Source organism: Malaclemys terrapin, chromosome 9 (genome assembly GCF_027887155.1).
Source record: "Malaclemys terrapin pileata isolate rMalTer1 chromosome 9, rMalTer1.hap1, whole genome shotgun sequence".
NCBI classification, from domain to species: Eukaryota; Metazoa; Chordata; order Testudines; family Emydidae; genus Malaclemys; species Malaclemys terrapin.
In genome coordinates this window covers 100627318-100646254 of record NC_071513.1, presented here as the reverse complement: position 1 = coordinate 100646254, position 18937 = coordinate 100627318, and the positions used below count along the sequence as shown (strand labels likewise).

Below are 18937 nucleotides of genomic sequence, written 5' to 3'. Positions count from 1 at the left end.
TTAATTTAATGGAAATGCTCTTAGTCATACAATCCACATCTGTTTTATTTCCAGATAATTTGTATGATCAAGATAATGGAACCTGTCTGGCCGAGGTTCTGTGCTTTGTTTTTATTTCTTAAATAAAGATCTGAAGCATCTGTTTATGTTACAATGTGTCTTCTGGGGCTTATATCAGCATGTTTTAAAGGCTAAGTTAATGCATCGTAACTTCAGAGATTGGAAATGAAGTTAAGCTTTTTGTTAGGCTGAAGGGCACTTCCATCATGCATATTCTATAAATAGTATTGAACACATACAATGTTACTGTGAGGCACAAATGAATACATGTAAGAAGACACAGCACAGCCTTTTAAAAGTAAACTGCATGAATTCAGAAAGTTCACATGGCAAAACGTAGGTCTGATGTTGCAATGTAGTACCTAGAAATGGTTCTTGGCTTTAGTATTCTGGTTAAAGTCAAGTTGATTTTATTAGTTTTTCTGCTGTATTCCTAGGAAATGTCGACATTGGTGGGGACATTGCCAGTATGGAAGCCCTGCATGAGAGATAGTTAAAACAGGATGGGATCCCGTTTACAATCAGAAGATTGTAGTGCAGTAATTAAGTTGTAAAGTAATTTGATGTTTACCGTAGAGCAGGTGGAGTCCCAGGAATGTGTATGAACAAACTAGGTATTACGAACAGCTATTTGCATTCTGTGTTTCTGCATTCACATGGATGAATTCCTTTCTGAAAGACATCCCCAAAATATTGCAGAATGCCCCATAGATGCCTCTGTGGGATCTATCACTGGAGACCTGTGGATGTACAAGTAGTTATGACACTTTTTTTTTTTTTCTGTTTCGTTTTACTCTTGCTCTTGAAGATCTCTATAGAAAATATAATTTTGATTTGTAGTAACTGTTTTTAGGAAGCAATTAGAGTATTTTAAAGGATGACTTACAAAGTGGCTGAGCTCCTGTGGCTAGAGATTAAAGGTGTATATGGTGCTCAGTTTTCCAACATACCAAATTGACACCTACTTTACAGAAAGGAACAAGAGTGCTGGGTATCCCTAAGCAACATACATACAATAGATTGTCTCTTCTGGACAGTTCTTGTTTCTTTACGTAATCCACGTGCAATGCTGAAATACTGGTTGATACATGCTTTTGAGCTTAGTGGCGCATCTATTGTATGTCATGTTGGCTTTCCACTAGTAACTGTCAAAGAATTTTCTAACCTCAAACCATGGAATCTAAAGAAAGCAATTATAAGTTCTGAAGCAGCATATTGGTCTTCAAAACATAGCTCCACTGTATGTGTATATCTGTGGAGATAGCACCACTTGTATTATAGAAGCGAGATGTTCTTACTTAGATTTAAAAGCTTTGTGGTCTAGTGGATAAAGCACAGGACTGGGAGTTAGGAGACCTATTTTGTATTACGGGCTCTGCTATTGACTCATTGCATAACCTTGGGCAAATCATTTGACACCTCTGTGCCTGTTACGCTTTGGGTAAAATGAAGGTAACATTTACTTACCTTTGTGCTCACTAGAAAGGGAAGCAGTGTATAAGTGAGGTGAGAACAAGATATAGAAGTACAAAGTATGATATTTTGATCATTATCAACAATAATTCTAACCTGCCAGATACTTTTCACATTTCTGCTTGCAACAAATACAGATTTTGGTTGTTCTGGCATTGTTTTGTTCAGCAAATTCCTCCAACTCCTCTAGCTTTGAGCAAAAGTCCACTAGCGTAAGTGCACATTTCTGTAAAAATTTGCCCAGATATCACAATGATGGGCAAAATATGAATAATATAGTAAACTATACCTCATTGCCACCTTGCTGACGGGCCTAATTCAATAACCCTTCATTAGACTGACTGAAACCTCCTGTTTGAAAAGTAATAAGCTTAATTTGTGTATTTGGTTTTTAGGAAGCAATTAATTTGCTTGAGCCAATGACAAATGATCCTGTGAACTACGTGCGTCAAGGAGCTCTGATTGCATCTGCCCTTATCATGATTCAACAGACTGAGATCACCTGTCCAAAGGTGAGTGATGGGTTATACATCAGCTGGTGTGGTGAGAAATGGCCCAGGTGGTGGTGATGTTTCAGGGACCAGGTGTGCTAGGCCCTATACATACCCATAGTAAGAGAGGATCTGTGCCTTGAAGAGCTCATGATTGCAAGAGTGAAATTTAGAATAGTGCAGACTGTGCACTTTTGAATGGGAGATGGACGCTGACTGGCACTGATCAGGTAAACTGTCACTGTTTTAGCTGTTGGTGTTATATAAGTAAATCTACATTTGCTCAAAAAAATTGGAAACCCTGTATAAGGGGATGAAAGCGAGATTGGAATTGCTAACGGACACACGCCTAGCATGTGTGAACATATTTTCTTCTCTTCTTTACTACAGAGATTCTTGTTATGTATTATGTGTTAGATTTAGTACTGGGCAACATTTGATGTACCTGCTATCAGGGGAAGTCCTGTTATGTGCATAGTTGTAGCTCTGCTTCTGCTGTGACTTGTTTCACTTGGGACAATTTTGCTGTCCTAAAAAGTTGCAGCAACTAAAGAGTGAAACTCATTTTTTCAAAAACGAGTTTTGTCACTGGGTTAATATGCACTATTAGTTTTTAAAACTAGATTGCCTGTGAATAGGACAGGTAATATTATACAAACTGCTGCGTCGGCTAAAAAGTTCCGCATTAGCAGAATCAGACACTGACAACGTGGAGTTCCCACATCTGATCAGCCCAGAGAGGTACTGATGCTGCAGGCCTTTGCTGGTTATACTGGATACTGCTAAAACAGCGCTGCCTTGTGCATGGTAACGTTCAATGGCATTGTTTTGCAGTGTAATTTAGCTTTTGAAAAAATCATCCTTTTATTGCCCCTTTTTTTTTTTATTGCACTTAGTTGCTGAGAAAGCAGAAGCTTTTTCCAGAAGAAACACACATTTAACCGTGGGGTCAGGGAGAATAACTAGTTCCAAGGGAAATTCCACAAAGACAAGGGTTTTTTTATATTTTCAAGCACTTCTGTGTGAGTCTGCTGGGGATTGTGTAGATCAGGGGTCGGCAACCTTTCAGAAGTGGTGTGCCGAGTCTTCATTTATTTACTCTGATTTAAGGTTTCGCGTGGCAGTAATACGTTTTAATGTTTTTAGAAGGTCTCTTTCTATAAGTCTATAATAGGTTTTTAAAATATTTAAGAAGCTTCATTTAAAATGAAATTAAAATGCAGAGCCCCCCGGACCGGTGGCCAGGACCCGGGCAGCGTGAGTGCCACTGAAAATCAGCTCACGTGCCGCCTTTCGCACACGTGCCATAGGTTGCCTACCTCTGGTGTAGATTTTGCTGGTAGACATCACTAGTGTCCTAACACTACTATAAAAAACACTTGGGTTTCGTTTGGAAGAAACTGAAGGTGCTTTATATCACTATTAAAATTCTGCTAGATTATTGAGTGGAAAAATAAAGTTCTAGCAAATCTCCTCATCCTCTGAGACCAAATAATATGAAGTAAATGTTTCTCTACGATGGAAATAAACTCAGGAAAGGAAAAGTTTAGATAGGATAAAGCAATCTCTAACTCTAGGGGAAGAAGGATCTAGAGGTCAGGGTTCTAGCTTGGGGACTTAAGAGACCTGCTCTGCCATAGACTTCTTTTGTGATCTTGGGCAAATCATATAGCCTCTGTGTGCCTCAGTTCCCCATCTGAGGATGATAATGCTTTCCTACCTCACAGAATATTGTGAGGATAAATACATTAAAGATTGTGCAGCACTCAGATACTGTGGTGATAGGGGCCAGATAATTACCTCAGAGAGATTCTGCATATGAACTACCTACTGAGTCCATTTGTAATGCTATCAGTTTTGAGTGGTGTTATGCAAAAGACTTCGGTGAGTATCCAAAGAAAAGTGCAGCCAGGAAAATAACTTGCAAAATTAGATGTTTTTTAGGGTTGATGAAAATTGGGAGACTTCTTTACTGAAATGGGACTGAAAACTCAGACTGTAGAGGTGCACACCCAGATGCTCTTCCCAAGGTTAACAAAACACAGTTGGTCAGGCAGATGTAGGATGAGAGGCGTAAAATTGGGGTTGAGTGGTTTATAAAACAAGCAGGGGTAACATGTGACCATTGTATATTTTTTTAAAATGAAGTTCTATTTACAAGCCGACATTTATGAATTTTCGGTTACATACTTCCGATGTAGATGGTAATTTAATTGGCCATGCATAGAGGGTGGAGTGGGGCGGCTGCCCCACTCCATGAGAAAAAGGGCTGGAACAGGCCAGAGAGGCGGTGCAGACCAGCAGCCAATCAGCAAATGCCTGTGGAGAGCCAATCAGGGCAAAGAAAGAGGCAGCCATTCAGGGCCAGGCTGGGCCCTATAATAAAGGCTGCCTAGCAAAGGAGAGAGCAGGCTCTTCCTGACTAGCAAGGGAGGAGGACTGGCTCCCGAGGGAAGGAGGTAGCACCTTGGACAGAGCAGTGCTGAGCAGGCTCAGGGGAGCACAGGAGAGCTCCGGCCCAGTTACCTGCCAGGCTGTGACCCCTGCTAAAAAGGGTCAAGAAGGTGCACGGGGCCAAAGGGGAAGTGGCCCAGGGAAGATAGACAGACAAGAGGGGAGAGAAGGAGGGCACAGAGAGACTGCCGCTGGAGGGTCCCTGGATTGGGACCCAGAGTAGTGTGTGGGCCTGGGTCCCCCCCTTGCACTGCACCTGGCCACAGAGGAGTGTGCCCGAGACAGACTGCAGCTTGCCCTGAGGTGAGAGGCTAGACTTTGGGGTTGTGGTTGGCCACTAAGGCAGGTGCAAGCCAAAGGACTGTTGTTAACCCTCGCCCCCCTTCCCCCCCTCCAGAAGGGGGGGGAGAATGAAGTAGTGGATGCTGCCGGAGGGCAGTGTCCTGAAGCGGACGCCGCTGAGCAGGGAACAACATGGGTCCCAAACCAGCAGAGCAGACAACGGGCGAGACACCACGCACAGAGAGCGCTCTATAGCTGACAAGAGCTAATTCCTGGAGCAACCAGCAGGAGGCACCAGCGATGGTGAGTCCTGACCCTGCTACAGAGGGGTTGAGGATGCAAGCAGGACCAAGACACTTGAAAATAATAAGTGCTCCCTGAAATCATCAGCTAAAGTGGATCAGCTTCACCCTTCCTTCAAGGAAGAAGTTCAGCCAAAGGTCGCGGCAGCCCTTGCTGCTAATCAGACAACTATTCTAGGAGTGCAACCAAAATGGCTTTCATGAAAGATTAAGGTGGTTTCTCCTTATGAAACCACTGAATGACATTTAAAGGAACATTTCCTGGCAGATGTAATAAATTGTGGAATGGCCTCCTAAAGGAAATGAATGGAAGCCTTACGTATTATAGGAAACTATCCTACATTGCCAGGGAGGTGGACTAGATGTCCTAGTTTTTCATCTCTAATTTTTATGGTTCTAAGGTAATGGGAATAAGAATTCTCTGTAGTTTATCCGGATGTACTGGGGTTACATTGTCAATTAAGAATTTATTATCCTTGGAAAACGTCTTCAGTGCAGTTTACTAGTCTGAGGAGAAATTCTTTTGATCAGATGTTAAAGATCAGAGTTCAAAGGGTGGCACCAGCCTTTGGACTATTGTGGTGCATTTTATTTTGTTTAGATTCTTATACTGCACTCATAGTTAGTGTGAAAGTCCCCCCATTTCTACTCAAGCAGCTAAACATGTGCCAGATGTTTGGGTAGGGTTTCGGGTAGGGTTTGCAGAGGTGGACTCGATTGAGTTGTCAAGAACCTAAAAATAAGGTCTTTTGTTAACTGTTGTGAGTACACCCAGACACTTTGTGTATAAGAGATGGAGATTTAATACATATGACATACTCTAAAACTCTTCTGCCAGTATCAGTAAGAGCCCTTCTGACTACATTTAAAAAAAAAAAACTTGAAATATTTCATGGGAGAAGGTAGGAATAATTTCCCAACCAGCTGTGATTGTAAGGGTTTGGGCTAGAATATTATTATACTACTATTTGAGTAGCTGTGATTTTTTTTTTATGTGCCCCGAGATTTACATGTAGACTTGTATAGACTGAGAAAAAGATGCATAGATCTTATGAATGAATGACAGTGTGGTTTATAATATGATATACAGTTAATCTGATGGGTGAACGATTAATCAGCTGAATTTTGCCTTAGTATCTCAAGTCTGATTTATGAAGAGCATGCATCCTAGTGAAAGACGAGTTGCTGTGTTGGTCTGTTAGGTAGATTTAAGTGTAGGGGTAATGAAAGTGAATGTTGGTTTTAGCTTTGCTAGACTGTAGAGCCAGGGTAACTTGCAACATGGAAAAACTACTCTCGTAGTAGCTTTCTGAAAATAAGTTGTTGGTTGCTCCTAAAGGCCAATGAAATTCAAAGATGGGAAGGAGCTGAGACACACAGGCCTGGGATTTTTTTTTAATTCCCAGAGCTTCTGAAGTTCTGGGAGGAGACAGCCCAACAATATACCATCTTGTATAAAGTCTAAGAGCTGAAAAGTGTGTGTGTGTGTGTGTCTCTCCCACAGTAGGTGTGCATTCAAGACCAGAGTTTTTTTGAATAGCAGTGTCTATCAGGGCGCTCCCATATCCTAGGACATAAGGGCAGGGCAGCTGTGACCCTCCCTCAGTTCACTCATAGGTAGGCTGACCAGGTAGCAAGTGTGAAAAATCGGGATGAGGGTGGGGGGTAATAGGCGCCTTGTAGTGGACCCTCACTCACCCCGGAGGAGGGAGGCCATTCCGTCCGGTCCTGTTTGGCCAGAATCCACAGGATAGTCTAGAGCCCACAATAGGGCTGGGCAACACACAGTCCCCATCAGGAATTAGTCCGATCTGGGCTACTCAAGCTGCCGGCCCTTAAACCGAGTCTATAAGTGGTCTGGGGCCTGGGCTTGCGGAGGCTCAGGCAGGCCGTAACAAAACAGTCTCGGGGCTGGCTTTAGCCTGGGCGGGGCTCAGGCAGCCAGCAAACAACAGTCTATGGTTATGCTGGGGCCTGGGCTTGAAGCGGCTCAGGCAGCCAGCAAACAATATAGTCTTAAAGCGGGCTGGGGCCTCGGCTCATGGAGGCTCAGGCAGCCAGCAAACAATGCAGTTTCAGGTGGGTGCCTGGGGAAGGAGGCGCCTTCTCCACAGCAGGAACTTCCCAGTACCAGGCAGGAATTTGCCCCCCAGGGTGGGGGCAGGGGGACACGGGCCCACCCTACTCCACCGCATCCCAGCCCAGGGCCCTAGCAGGTATCCAGCTGCAACACGCCGACTTAGCCACACCCGGCCTTGCAGCCGGCGGCACTGTAGCTGTCCCTGGGCTACTTCCTGCCTCCCCAGGGGTTGGTACCTCTTGCCTCCAGGCCTCGCCTGGCTCCTCGAGGTACATGGCTGTGGGCACTCCGGGCCAGTCCTCGTCAGCCTCCAGGGCTCCGGCACAGCCAGGCATAGGTTCCCCTTTGGGCCACTGCAGAACAGGTGGAGCATCCTCCTCCTCCGCAGGTTCTGCCCCGACAGGCTGCAGGGCCTGCCTTTTATAGTTCCAGCCACACCCCGGTACTTCTGGTGAGGGGGGCGGGGTGACCTAGGCTCCGCCCTCCAAGGGGAGTGTAGTGGACCCTCACTCACCCTGGAGGAGGGAGGCCACTCCGCCTCACTACACACTTATATAAGACCAAGCCCTGAATATCAGGACTGTCCCTATACAATCTGGACATCTGGCCACTCATATCGCTTATGGCAGCAAGACGGAACATGGCAAGCATCCAACCCACTAGTTCTTAGCTCGTTCTAAACTTTTTCAAAATCTTCCACAGTCTTCCAAACCACTTGTGATCTATGACCTCCATGAACTGATCCAGTCTGTCTGGACCAAACTCTATTGGTCAGACCCTGCCCTTGCACCTGTTTCTCTGTACAGGGCTCCTTGTGTCAGACTGAAAACCTGTGGTTTCAAGCTTAGTCCACTGCAGAATGGACAGATCCCCCTGAAGAGAGACAGTATGTCTCTCTCTTGCCAGGGGAATTGCATATTCCAAGCAGATGCTTGGTAAGCTTGTCCTCTGCTGGAATGCATTAGATGCGAGGCTGACACTCCATCTTCTGGGTCAGTCCTCGAAGTTTTTGTCAGACCTAAGGAAATGGACTCCAGAATCCTACCAGTGAACAAGCCAGGATTGTTCAGTGTCTTGTCGAGCAGATAGGCAATGCCTAAAATTAGCATGGTGAAAAGATCTGGCACAGACATTGGCTCCAGCATGGAAACAAGCATTGCCATCTCTGGTATGGAAATCACGCCCCAAGAGGGCTGCTCTGACCACCAGTGCAGAAGCTCGAGAAGGATACCCTTGCCTTTCCGTAAGGCCAACACTGCAGAGCCTTCAGAAAGGAGTACAGCAATCCTCACACACTGTAGAGAATTGGTGAGAGGGGGTCGATGTGGACCAACTATTATCAGTACAGGGTTCTACACTTTGGACTCTCCACAGCACCAAGCGTGTTCACAAAATGCCTGGCAGCAGTGGCCACAATTTAAGACGAAAAGGAATCCCACATCTACCCATACCTGGCTGAAAAGGGGCAGTCCCAACAGGAGACTGAGACAGCCTTGCAATACATCCTTTTCCTGTTCTCTCAACTAGGTCTTCTGGTGAACTATGAAAAACCCTTTCCTCACATTATCAAGATGATAAAGTTTATCAGAGCTTTAATCAGCTAAAGATCGGCAAGAGTCTCCCTGCCAGAGGACAGGTTCCAATCCCTCCAGTGAGTGGTAAAAGAGCTGTGGGCTAGTCCAACAACAGTAAGTAGGTGCCTGTGACATTTAGGCCACATGTCGGCATGCACATACATGATGCTGCTTGCCAGACTTCACCTACGACCTTTACAACTGTGGCTCCCCTGGCAGATGTCTCATGAAGAGGAGGATCAGTCTTGCTTCAAGTCCCACGAGAGCTCACTTGGTGGCTAGACTTGGTAATTGAGAAAGGGGTGCCATTCTCTGTTCTCTTCACAACAATGACTCTTATCACAGATGCATCAAGAAGAGGCTGGGGCACCCACCTGACCCATCTGCAAATGCAAGGCACATGGTCTTGAGACAACCTGAAATTTCACAAGTACCATCCTGGAGTCAAGAACTGTCAGATTGGCCTGTATAATGTTCCTACTGTTCCACGCTAAGGTGGTCTCAGGATTCCACCTAAGCCAATTGATTATTTTAACAGTCGTCTTTCTGAAGCTGCGCACACTGGGAGAAAAGCAGCTTTTGACATCTCCAAAGCTTTGTCCTATTAGTTCAACAGAAACAAACTTTCAGGCTGTCTCCCTGCCTCTCCATGGCCATAGCCTGACCTCTTGATGTCCATGATATCTTGTTACAGAGACTCTCATTGCATGAACCACTTACCATTTCCACTTGCTATTATTTGGCTGGTGAGTCTCTCCCTGTGAAATCAAGGCACACTCTACCAGTGCACTGGCAGCATCTTCCACCTGTTTCAAAAATGTGCCAGTCTCTGAGAGCCTCAAGGCAGCCATCTGGAGCAGCCCTCTTCTTTTGTTAAACATTATGCACTTGACATGGCAGCCTGGTTAGATGTCCAGTTTGGGAGAGCAGTACTTCAGTCACTGTTTGACACAGCTGAAACTCCTCACTCTGGCTCTCCAGGGAGGACACCTACAGTCAGATCCACAATGACACATACTTGAAGAAGAAGAAGAGAATGGTTACTGAACTTGCAGTAACTATGGTTCTTCGAGATATTGTATTCAGTGTAAATCCCACAGCCCACCTTCTGTCCCTACTTTCGCAGTCCTCCGCAATGTGGGTTTGAATTGAAGGGAATTGAAGGAAAGTCATGGCCGTTCCATCCTTTATGCCTTCATATGGGAGCATGAGGCAGCACAGGGTGCATGCCCACCCCAACAAACACTGCTATTTTAAAAAAACAACCTCCAGTCATATGCCTCTACAGTAGGTTCCACACTGATTACAGCCTCTCGAAGAACCCCATTTACTGTAGGGTAGGTAACCATTCTCTATTAAAAATACCTTTCCAGCAGCAGCCCTGGGTAAAATGAACTTTGAGAATGAATGAATGGTTCTGGAAGTAGTTGCTGTCAACTACTAAGCAGAGTCTTGCTTGAATGGCATCATGGTTATTCCACAAGCCTTGTTTGTTAAATGAGTTCATCTGACTGGTTAATTATCCCCTGTTGTTTGGAACTTAATGATTGTTATAAATTATATTTTCCCTCATCTCCCTCTGAGTGCTGCTTACAAACAATATTTTGTTAGTCTTGAAGTTTTAAGCCATCAACATATCTCAAAAGCAATCCTCCTTTTGCACTCTTAGTAGAATGGGGCAAATCAGATATATATATTTTTTTAAAACCAAAAATTCTAGGGCTGTGTATCCGAACATTACGGAGCTCCACTTCTGTTTGTTGTATCATTGCATGAAACCCACTTTTTCACTTACCCATGAGATTAGATTAAATTCTGTTTTGGAGGTTGAGAGTGCTATAGTTTATAACCATATCTGCACAATTTATAGTTTGTCTCCTTTAAGGTTTGATGTGCTGTTAGTTTTATGACCCCTTCCATCTCTTGGGGAGGAAGCAAATCTGTCACCTAAACACATGCATAAAGCTGTCTCTAATAACCCCAACAACAAACTCCTAGAGGATCACTGTTTCTGTCTCTGCATGGGACAGAGTCCTCTGTGAGTGGGAGGGGAGGCCGCCTAATGGAAATATAAATTATGAAAGCATCACATGCATTCTTCTGGCAAGTGGACTTCAGTAGTTTAAATAAAATCTTGGCTTTGTTAGACTTCTCTGGAAATTACAAACTACGTAGCAAACATTGTGCAAAACTGAGAAGGTTTCTTTGGAGTCAAAACTTGAATTTTTCCTCCTCACTGGGTGTGGCGCTGGGAGAAGATGCTTTGTTACATGTAAGTGTAAAGACCCAAACTAGCTATATACCAGCACAGCACAGAACTCCACTTCTCTGTTTGTTATGTCTTGCAAGAAACCCACCTTCTCACGTAATCAGGAAGGCAGCAGGAATGGCTTACTTTGTGAAACACAACCTTACACTCTAGATGCAATGAGAACATTGCAATACAGATATGTGACAACTTCATTATATGTGTTAGTAACCTGCAAGGTTGGTTAGGAAAGCAAAGGGGGAGAAACATTACCTGTCTGACATGTTAAATCTGATTTACTTTGGGTTAGCTTCGGTATCTTCACAGAATCAGACAGGACAGAGTTCAGGTGAAATCGAGAGCTCCAACTTTGGCTTGTTGCATCTTATTCTGACAACTCCTAGCCCTGCTACCAGAACTTCCCGTCTTAATGCTGGCGCTTCCAGATCTGTCTGAGGACCAGTGCTGGCCTCTTCCTCTAGATCCAAAATCTCTGAGTCTTGAAGTCTCATGTTGGCATTTTGTTGAACTCTGACTTGAACATATATATGGTGCAGAAAATCTTTCTGGGGAGGCATAATTAATAATAATAAACACCCCAGCAAGGAAAACCTGTGCTTAAAGTAAAAACTTCCCATTGCAGGTCTCTTGCAACAGCATTATTCCGTGACACAAGTCCTCCATTCGTGGACTATTACCCTGGCCCCTGTTATAGACCATTTGGCAATCAGATCTGCTTACCAGCCTCTAATAGAAGGATCTTCAGTGTTTGCACATTCTATTGTGAAGCAATTTTTGAAAGCACTAAATATGTATTTTCACCTATTGGTGAGTTGCTGCCATTTTGTGACTTAAATCCTAATGCTCATGACATTAATAAAATCGCCATTTGAACCTTTGAGAGGATGCTCTCCGTATCCTCTATTCCTCAGATCCGTGTTCCGTGCAGTGATGACCTCTGCCAGGAGAGTCTGTGAGATCCAAGTCTGGAGGGCCAACCGTCTTTTATACAGAGAGCCATAAGGGGAAGGTGGCTTTATGCAGCATCCTAAATAGCTGACTAAAGTGATTTCTAATTTCCATTTTAACCAATCCATTAATCTCCACTTACTCTTCCCTAAACTTCACTTAGCACCAGAAGAGGCTAGGTTGAATAGCTTAGATGTTATGCTCTTAGCTTTTATTTAGATAGGGCAAAGCCCATATGAAAATTGCCTAGATTAGACTTAGTTTATGTGGATAAATCTGAGGGGGATGGAAAGCAGTGGCATAACATCTCTGATCGTGGATTTTCTGATGGATAAAACTTCGTGTGCTGTCTTATCTATCAGGCATTTGCAAAGTACCAATCACCATTGTAAGGTATCAAGGTGGTTCTTCATACACAAGCATTATGATCACCTACTTTGCAGGTGTCCCTGTGTCTGAAAGTCTTAACACACATACTTCACCTTGTCTAAAGCAACTTCCCTAGAAAGTCTGATGAATAGTTACAGAGAGATGCATTTCCACTACCCAGTATTCTATTTGTACCTTTTATGAAGTGTTCCTCTAGATTTGATAGTTAGGTCTGATTCCCAATGCTGGAGAACAATTAACTAGCATTAACAAATCTGTAAAGGAGGGAAGTACAAGAACAACTAATTAATCTCCCCAGCTGTGGGATCTGTAGTGACACTACTCAAAGGAGAAAGGTGTGTATATATACACAGTAACTTCAGCTCTTCAAACAATAAACTTATATTGATCCACCCACTCCCCATTTTCAAAACCTTACTCTTTTCTGAGGTGGGTTGGAGCCACAGCTCCCTAAATAATCTTGACCTTAAATGTTTGGTTGGTTTTGTGAGGGGGATTGTGCACATTGCCCCAACTGGCTACAGCTGTCTTCAATGTGCTGTTGCTCAATGACTAAGCACTCCCTTCTTCATAGTAAACAATATTTCAAAGTCTGTTTATTATGTATGAGGATCATTAAGCATGGGGGGGGGGGGAGTTGATTTTCATGCATTATAAAAAAATGTATTTACCAGAAAGTTGCAAATGAACCATTTCATCTAGTCTTGCATCAAACAAAATGTCAGAGTCCCGTGTTTGTTCTTGTGTTCGAAGCATGTGTCCTCAGGTATGTGAGCCTGGATTATTTCCTCAGCATTTCCGATATTGCTTGTTGATAGTTTAGCTTTCAGTGAAATGATGGCCTATAGTTTTGGCCTTTTTTTAATGCTCAAGGTGGTAAATTGTTGTATATTATTACCAGAGATTAAATGAGTCACTGCTCAAATGTTTTGGGTTACTTCCAGGAGAACACAAAATAAATTTTGAGCAGACTTTTCTAAATACTATAATACTTGAAAGTGCCGAGAAATACTACAGGAGTGAGAAACAAAGCTTCTTGGGCTTCATATCACAGATTAAAAAAATTATTTAATAACTGTCATGTGCTGCTCATTGTGACATCTGAGAACATGATTTGAATTGAAAACAAGAAACAGATTAAAGTAAATTGCCTTCAGAAGCCAGCACCTATCTACCTCACTGTACTGCTCCAGTCCATCATGAGAGAAACCTCACCAGCAGGAGTCAGTCAGCCCTTGACCAAACAGATGTATCTTGCACTGCACTATAAAGGTCAGCCAACTCTTGACCTTGTCGATCTACAGCTGGGAACCTCTGACTGAAAACACCCTGATGGAGTCCTGCTGTCACGTGTTCATATCTAGGAATTGCCAGCAAAAGTGCCTCAACCCAAATACTACTGAGGATGACCATGCATATAAACTGTCAGATCAGCTCTTGGATAAATGATTTGGGTAAATATCACCCATAGTATTTACCCATGGCCAGAATGGCTCCTGCAGTGGTAGTCAATGTCTTGCATTTCAGAAAGTAAACAGCATAACAACTTGATTTGAAATAGTTTCATTCTAGCTATTAGACATTAATTAATTAACAGCTGCTCTGTGACCATTCCACACAGGCCATATGGTTTCATATGGAGATCTGGTATAAGTGGCCTGATAAAGTTAGTGACAGCAAGATGACTTTTATTCTAGTTTGGTTTCTTGCACTCCTCATGCCATGGCTAACCCTGCCGGACAGGCACTGCTCCTGTGATGATATTGCTCACAGGTTCTTGGTTCAGGCTTGGTGTTAATGCATTTGATTCGTATGTTCTAGTTAATTAAAAGAAGTGTATTTATCGTGTGTGTGTCAGCAGCATAAACCATCTACAGATAGTTTGTGACTAAGGTTTGCTGGGCTTTGATGCACAGCCGGAAGCGAATAACTTCCTGCCCCTGCCCCAAGATTTGTACACACAGGCACTTCGCTGTCAGACTTCAGACGCCAGTGTGAACATTAGCAGTTCTGCTGAATGTCTCTTTGCTTCATCCAGGATCTGTTTCTCTGAAGATTTGATTACTGTGTAAATTCCAGATTACAGCTCACGTGGCTAGCAATTTTGCAGAGCTTTGTAGCAGTTTTTCTTTCTGAGGCCCACCTAACATGCTATAAAATCTCCACGGCCCACCTGTGCCACCAGAACTGGTTTTCTGCATATAAAAGCCAGGGCTGACATTAGGGGTTAGCAAGCTGGGCAGTTGCCTGGGGCCCTGCAAAGCTACATTGCTCAGTCTTTGGCTTCAGCCCCGGGTGGTGGGGCTCAGGGCCCCGGGCTTCAGCCCCATGTGATGGGGTGTCGGCTTTCTGCCCTGGGCCCAAGTGAGTCTAATGCTGGCCCTGCTTGGTGGACCCCCTGAAACCCTGCTCGTGGCCCCCTAGGGGGCCCCAGACCCCTTGCTGAGAACCACTGGTCTAGAGCAGTGGTTCTCACCTGGGGGTATGCAGAGATGTTCCAGGGGGTATATCAACCCTGGGCATATCAACCCAGTTCTACAACAGGCTACATAAAAAGCACTACTGAGGTCAGTACAAACTAAAATTTCATACAAAGACTTGTTTATACTGCTGTATATGCTACACACTGAAATGTAAGTACAATATTTATATTCCAATTGATTTATTTTATAATTAGATGGTAAAAATGAGCAAGTAAGCAAATTTTTTTTCAGTACTAGTGTGCTGTGACACTTCTGTATTTTATGTCTGATTTTGTAAGCAAGCAGTTTTTAAGTGAGGTGAAAATTGCTGGGGGCGGGGGTATGCAAGACAAATCCGACTCCTGAAAGGGGTACAGTCGTCTGGAAAGGTTGGGAGCCACTGGTCTAGAGCTGCTCCAGATTAAATGTGAAGAGTCTGGTGGCACCTTAAAGACTAACAGATTTATTTGGGCATAAGCTTTCGTGAGTAAAAACCTCACTTCTTCGGATGCATAGAGTGAAAGCTACAGATGCAGGCATTATATACAGACACATGGAGAGCAGGGAGTTACTTCACAAGTGGCGAACCAGTGTTGACAAGGCCAATTCAATCAGGGTGGATGTAGTCCACTCCCAATAATAGATGAGGAGGTGTCAATTCCAGGAGAGGAAAAGCTGCTTCTGTAGTGAGCCAGCCACTCCCAATCCCTATTCAAGCCCAGATTAATGGTGTTGAATTTGCAAATGAATTTTAGTTCTGCTGTTTCTCTTTGAAGTCTGTTTCTGAAGTTTTTTTGTTCAATGACAGTGACTTTTAAATCTGTGATGGAATGACCAGGGAGATTGAAGTGTTCACTTACTGGCTTGTGTATGTTACCATTCCTGATGTCCGATTTGTGTCCATTTATTCTTTTGCGGAGGGACTGTCCGGTTTGGCCAATGTACATGGCAGAGGGGCATTGCTGGCACATGATGGCATATATGACATTAGTGGATGTGCAGGTGAATGAGCCCCTGATGGTGTGGCTGATGTGGTTGGGTCCTCTGATGCTGTTGCCAGAGTAGATATGGGGACAGAGTAGGCTACATCCACCCTGATTGAATTGGCCTTGTCAACACTGGTTCGCCACTTGTGAAGTAACTCCCTGCTCTCCATGTGTCTGTATATAATGCCTGCATCTGTAGCTTTCACTCTATGCATCCGAAGAAGTGAGGTTTTTACTCACGAAAGCTTATGCCCAAATAAATCTGTTAGTCTTTAAGGTGCCACCAGACTCTTTGTTGTTTTTGTAGATACAGACTAACACGGCTACCCCCTGATACTTGACAGATTAAATGTGGTGACTTCTAAAGGAGCTGATTGCTATTGTAACCAGAATTATTTGTCAGAAGGGCAAGGAAAGAGGATGGGGTACGGTGCACTTTTCCTTTAAGGCAGCTGTGATTCAGACAGCACAGTGGGTTTTTTCTGTCTGAGAAAAACCTTTTTTGCATGGAACACTACGCTGGCTGAGGCACAGTTTCTAAACCAAAGCGTGACCCATCCACAGTCACCGACTAAACAGTCTTTAAAATGAGCTAGACCTGAACCAATTTTAAAACTAGCTCAGGTAACATGGATTTAGTTCCAGTGTAGCTAGGGCTTCTGTAGACTTTCAGAAACAGTAACTGAAAGAAAACAAATATTTGTTTGGATAGAATCCCATTTCCTTTGTAAGAATCCCATTTCCTATCAATGAATCAGCAGTGTTGAGAGACATGTCATGTTATGTTTGGAAAGAAACCCTGGATAATTCCACAGTTCTCTAACTATATTTTTTCCCAACAGCTTCTTAATACCTCGAGTCCAGAATTTGCACCATGAAGTGTAGTGGAGAAATCATTTGCTATCAGTTTGGAACAAGAGACTGATTCCTTTTTAGCTCTGAAGTCTGGTGTTTCCAGGTTCACATGGTGTTTTTAGCCTCCTGTAAACATTTTTACTATAAAGTCTAGCAATATTTTATGTAAAATATCTCTTGGATTCCAGTCCTCTCCTGATCCTCACCCACTATGATTGTTTTCTTCCAACTTTGTTGAATCTTGGTCTAATAAAATGTAATTCCTAACACGGTTTGCTGGTTTGTTGACTTCAAGACTTTTCAGACCAAGGTCAGAAGGGACCATTGTGATCATCTAAAGTCTGAGTCGTGTTAATGGTCTTTCTATTGGTGGAACAATCTTTCTTTGGATATTTTTTTCTCGTAGGATGCAGATGGGGAATCTAATAGTCTGAACTCAGTACTAGGAGCCAGGACCTCCTGACTTCTAATCCTACTTCTGGCACTTCCTATTCTGGTCTTCACTAGACAAGGAAATAGAGATATTGATTGCAACAATTACTCTTGTCCTTGCACCATTCAGTATATCCACATAACTCTTTTGATGCATTCCTGCCCAGTCCACATGCTGCCCAGGGTTTCACTAATGTATAATGGGTCTCCTGAAGAACTGTTGCTGGGAGCAAGGACATTTGATAACTTCAAAACATGAAGCAGTGCATTGTGGGATGGAGCGAGGAGGGACTGGCTGAACTAGTGCAGTTCCAGTGCTTGAGGTCTCCTGTACACACTGCGTAGAAACTACGATTGTACATTGTTCCCCAGTCAGCCACACCTGAGCGGAAATCCTTGTTCCAAGTCTTACCAACAATTTGTTCTAGTAATCGTTGGTTATAAAATACCTAAGAAGGCAGCAGTGGGTGGAAGATGAGCCATTGAATGTTCTGATTTCCATGACATGGGACATTGTGGAAAACTCGTTCCATTTCAAAAGGAAGAAAAATAGAAATGTCAAGATCTCTGCAGAACGGAAATCTGAAAAAACTAATTTTAAATACTCATGGTTTTGTTTCCAAAATTCCAAGCTCTCAGGCTCCCAGCTCCCCATCAGCCCTGTCCCAGGCAGGGAGCCTGGAAACTCTGAGAGCCCCCAAGCTTTCCAGGCTCGTGGTGCTGAGCCGGGAGTCTGGAAGACCTGGGATCTCCAGCCTTGGAGCAGTCCTCATGGCAGAGTTGCCTCAGAGCCAGGGTCCTGGAAGTGCAGGCTTCCCAGCGGCCTGCCAGGTGTGCTGGCAGAAAGCAAGGCCAGGTTTTGTCAGAACACTGCCTGTGTTTATAGGAAGTTCGTTGAAACCAATTTTTGTGGAACATTTTGGTTTCAACAAACCAGCGTTTTCCATCGAAAACTGGTTTTGCTGGAAAACTCCTGACCAGCTCCAGCCACAGTATGTCTTACGAGCATGCGCAAGGCATTCCAAGCTATGGCATGCTGCTCAGCCATTTTGCTTACTTGTGGGCGTGAATACTGTGTGTCAGCTGAAATGCGAGGGTCTCTTTCGAACACTTCATCAATGGGGGCAAGATCACGGATTGGTCTGGACTGTCCTCTGGAGAAGAAGGTCCTCTGGGAAAATGATTAATAGGTATTGGGAAGTATGTTATGGCAGGAAGTGATCAACTCTTGATAGAGTTTTGAAACTGCGTTTAAAACATTGGAAATCTCACTAGGGATCAGCTGTTGTTTCCGACTGCCTCCACAGTAGCTTTACTGCCTTAGCAGATATATCTGCCCGCTTACCTGCAGCTGTAGTGAGTACCTGGAAAAAGGACTTGGGGATTACCAGCAGCAAAATGAACCATGGGGAAAGAAGCCTGCTCAAACCACCTTCTAGTCATGCCTGGGATGGTGGAAGTCTTTTTGATGGGTCCTTTTCAGTCCCTTGGGATTGTGGGCATAGATATAGTTTGGGAGGGTCTATCGCAGAAACTGGCGATGAAGGGAAACTGGTGCTACCATCAGATGTCCTGTCTACTCTGGAGATAAATAAAAGAATCCTAGTTGTTTGACTTGCCTCTTTTTACTGTGATTGAATGTGATTGAACCCTTACAGAGGAAGGACTTCCTGTTTTCTCTGGCTAGCTTTTCTGTTACTGGTGTAAATCAATATTTTAACCTCTAGTTTTCTTTCTCCTCTTACAGGTCAGCCAGTTCAGACAGCTCTATTCCAAAGTCATTAATGATAAGCATGACGATGTTATGGCCAAGTTTGGAGCAATCCTGGCCCAGGGCATCTTGGATGCAGGTAACTTCCTTTGGATTAAAGCAGTAAAA

At 43.8% G+C, this 18937-nt stretch overlaps 1 protein-coding gene across 1 annotated transcript in view; it reads left to right on the top strand.

Moving 5' to 3' along the window:
• Positions 1–18937, top strand: part of PSMD1 (proteasome 26S subunit, non-ATPase 1) — a 120404-nt gene that overhangs the window by 77716 nt on the left and 23751 nt on the right. Inside the window, exons 18-19 of the mRNA XM_054039301.1 lie at positions 1929–2045; positions 18806–18908. Of these exons, the coding sequence (XP_053895276.1) occupies positions 1929–2045; positions 18806–18908 (220 nt within the window). The remainder of the gene's footprint in view (positions 1–1928; positions 2046–18805; positions 18909–18937) is intronic.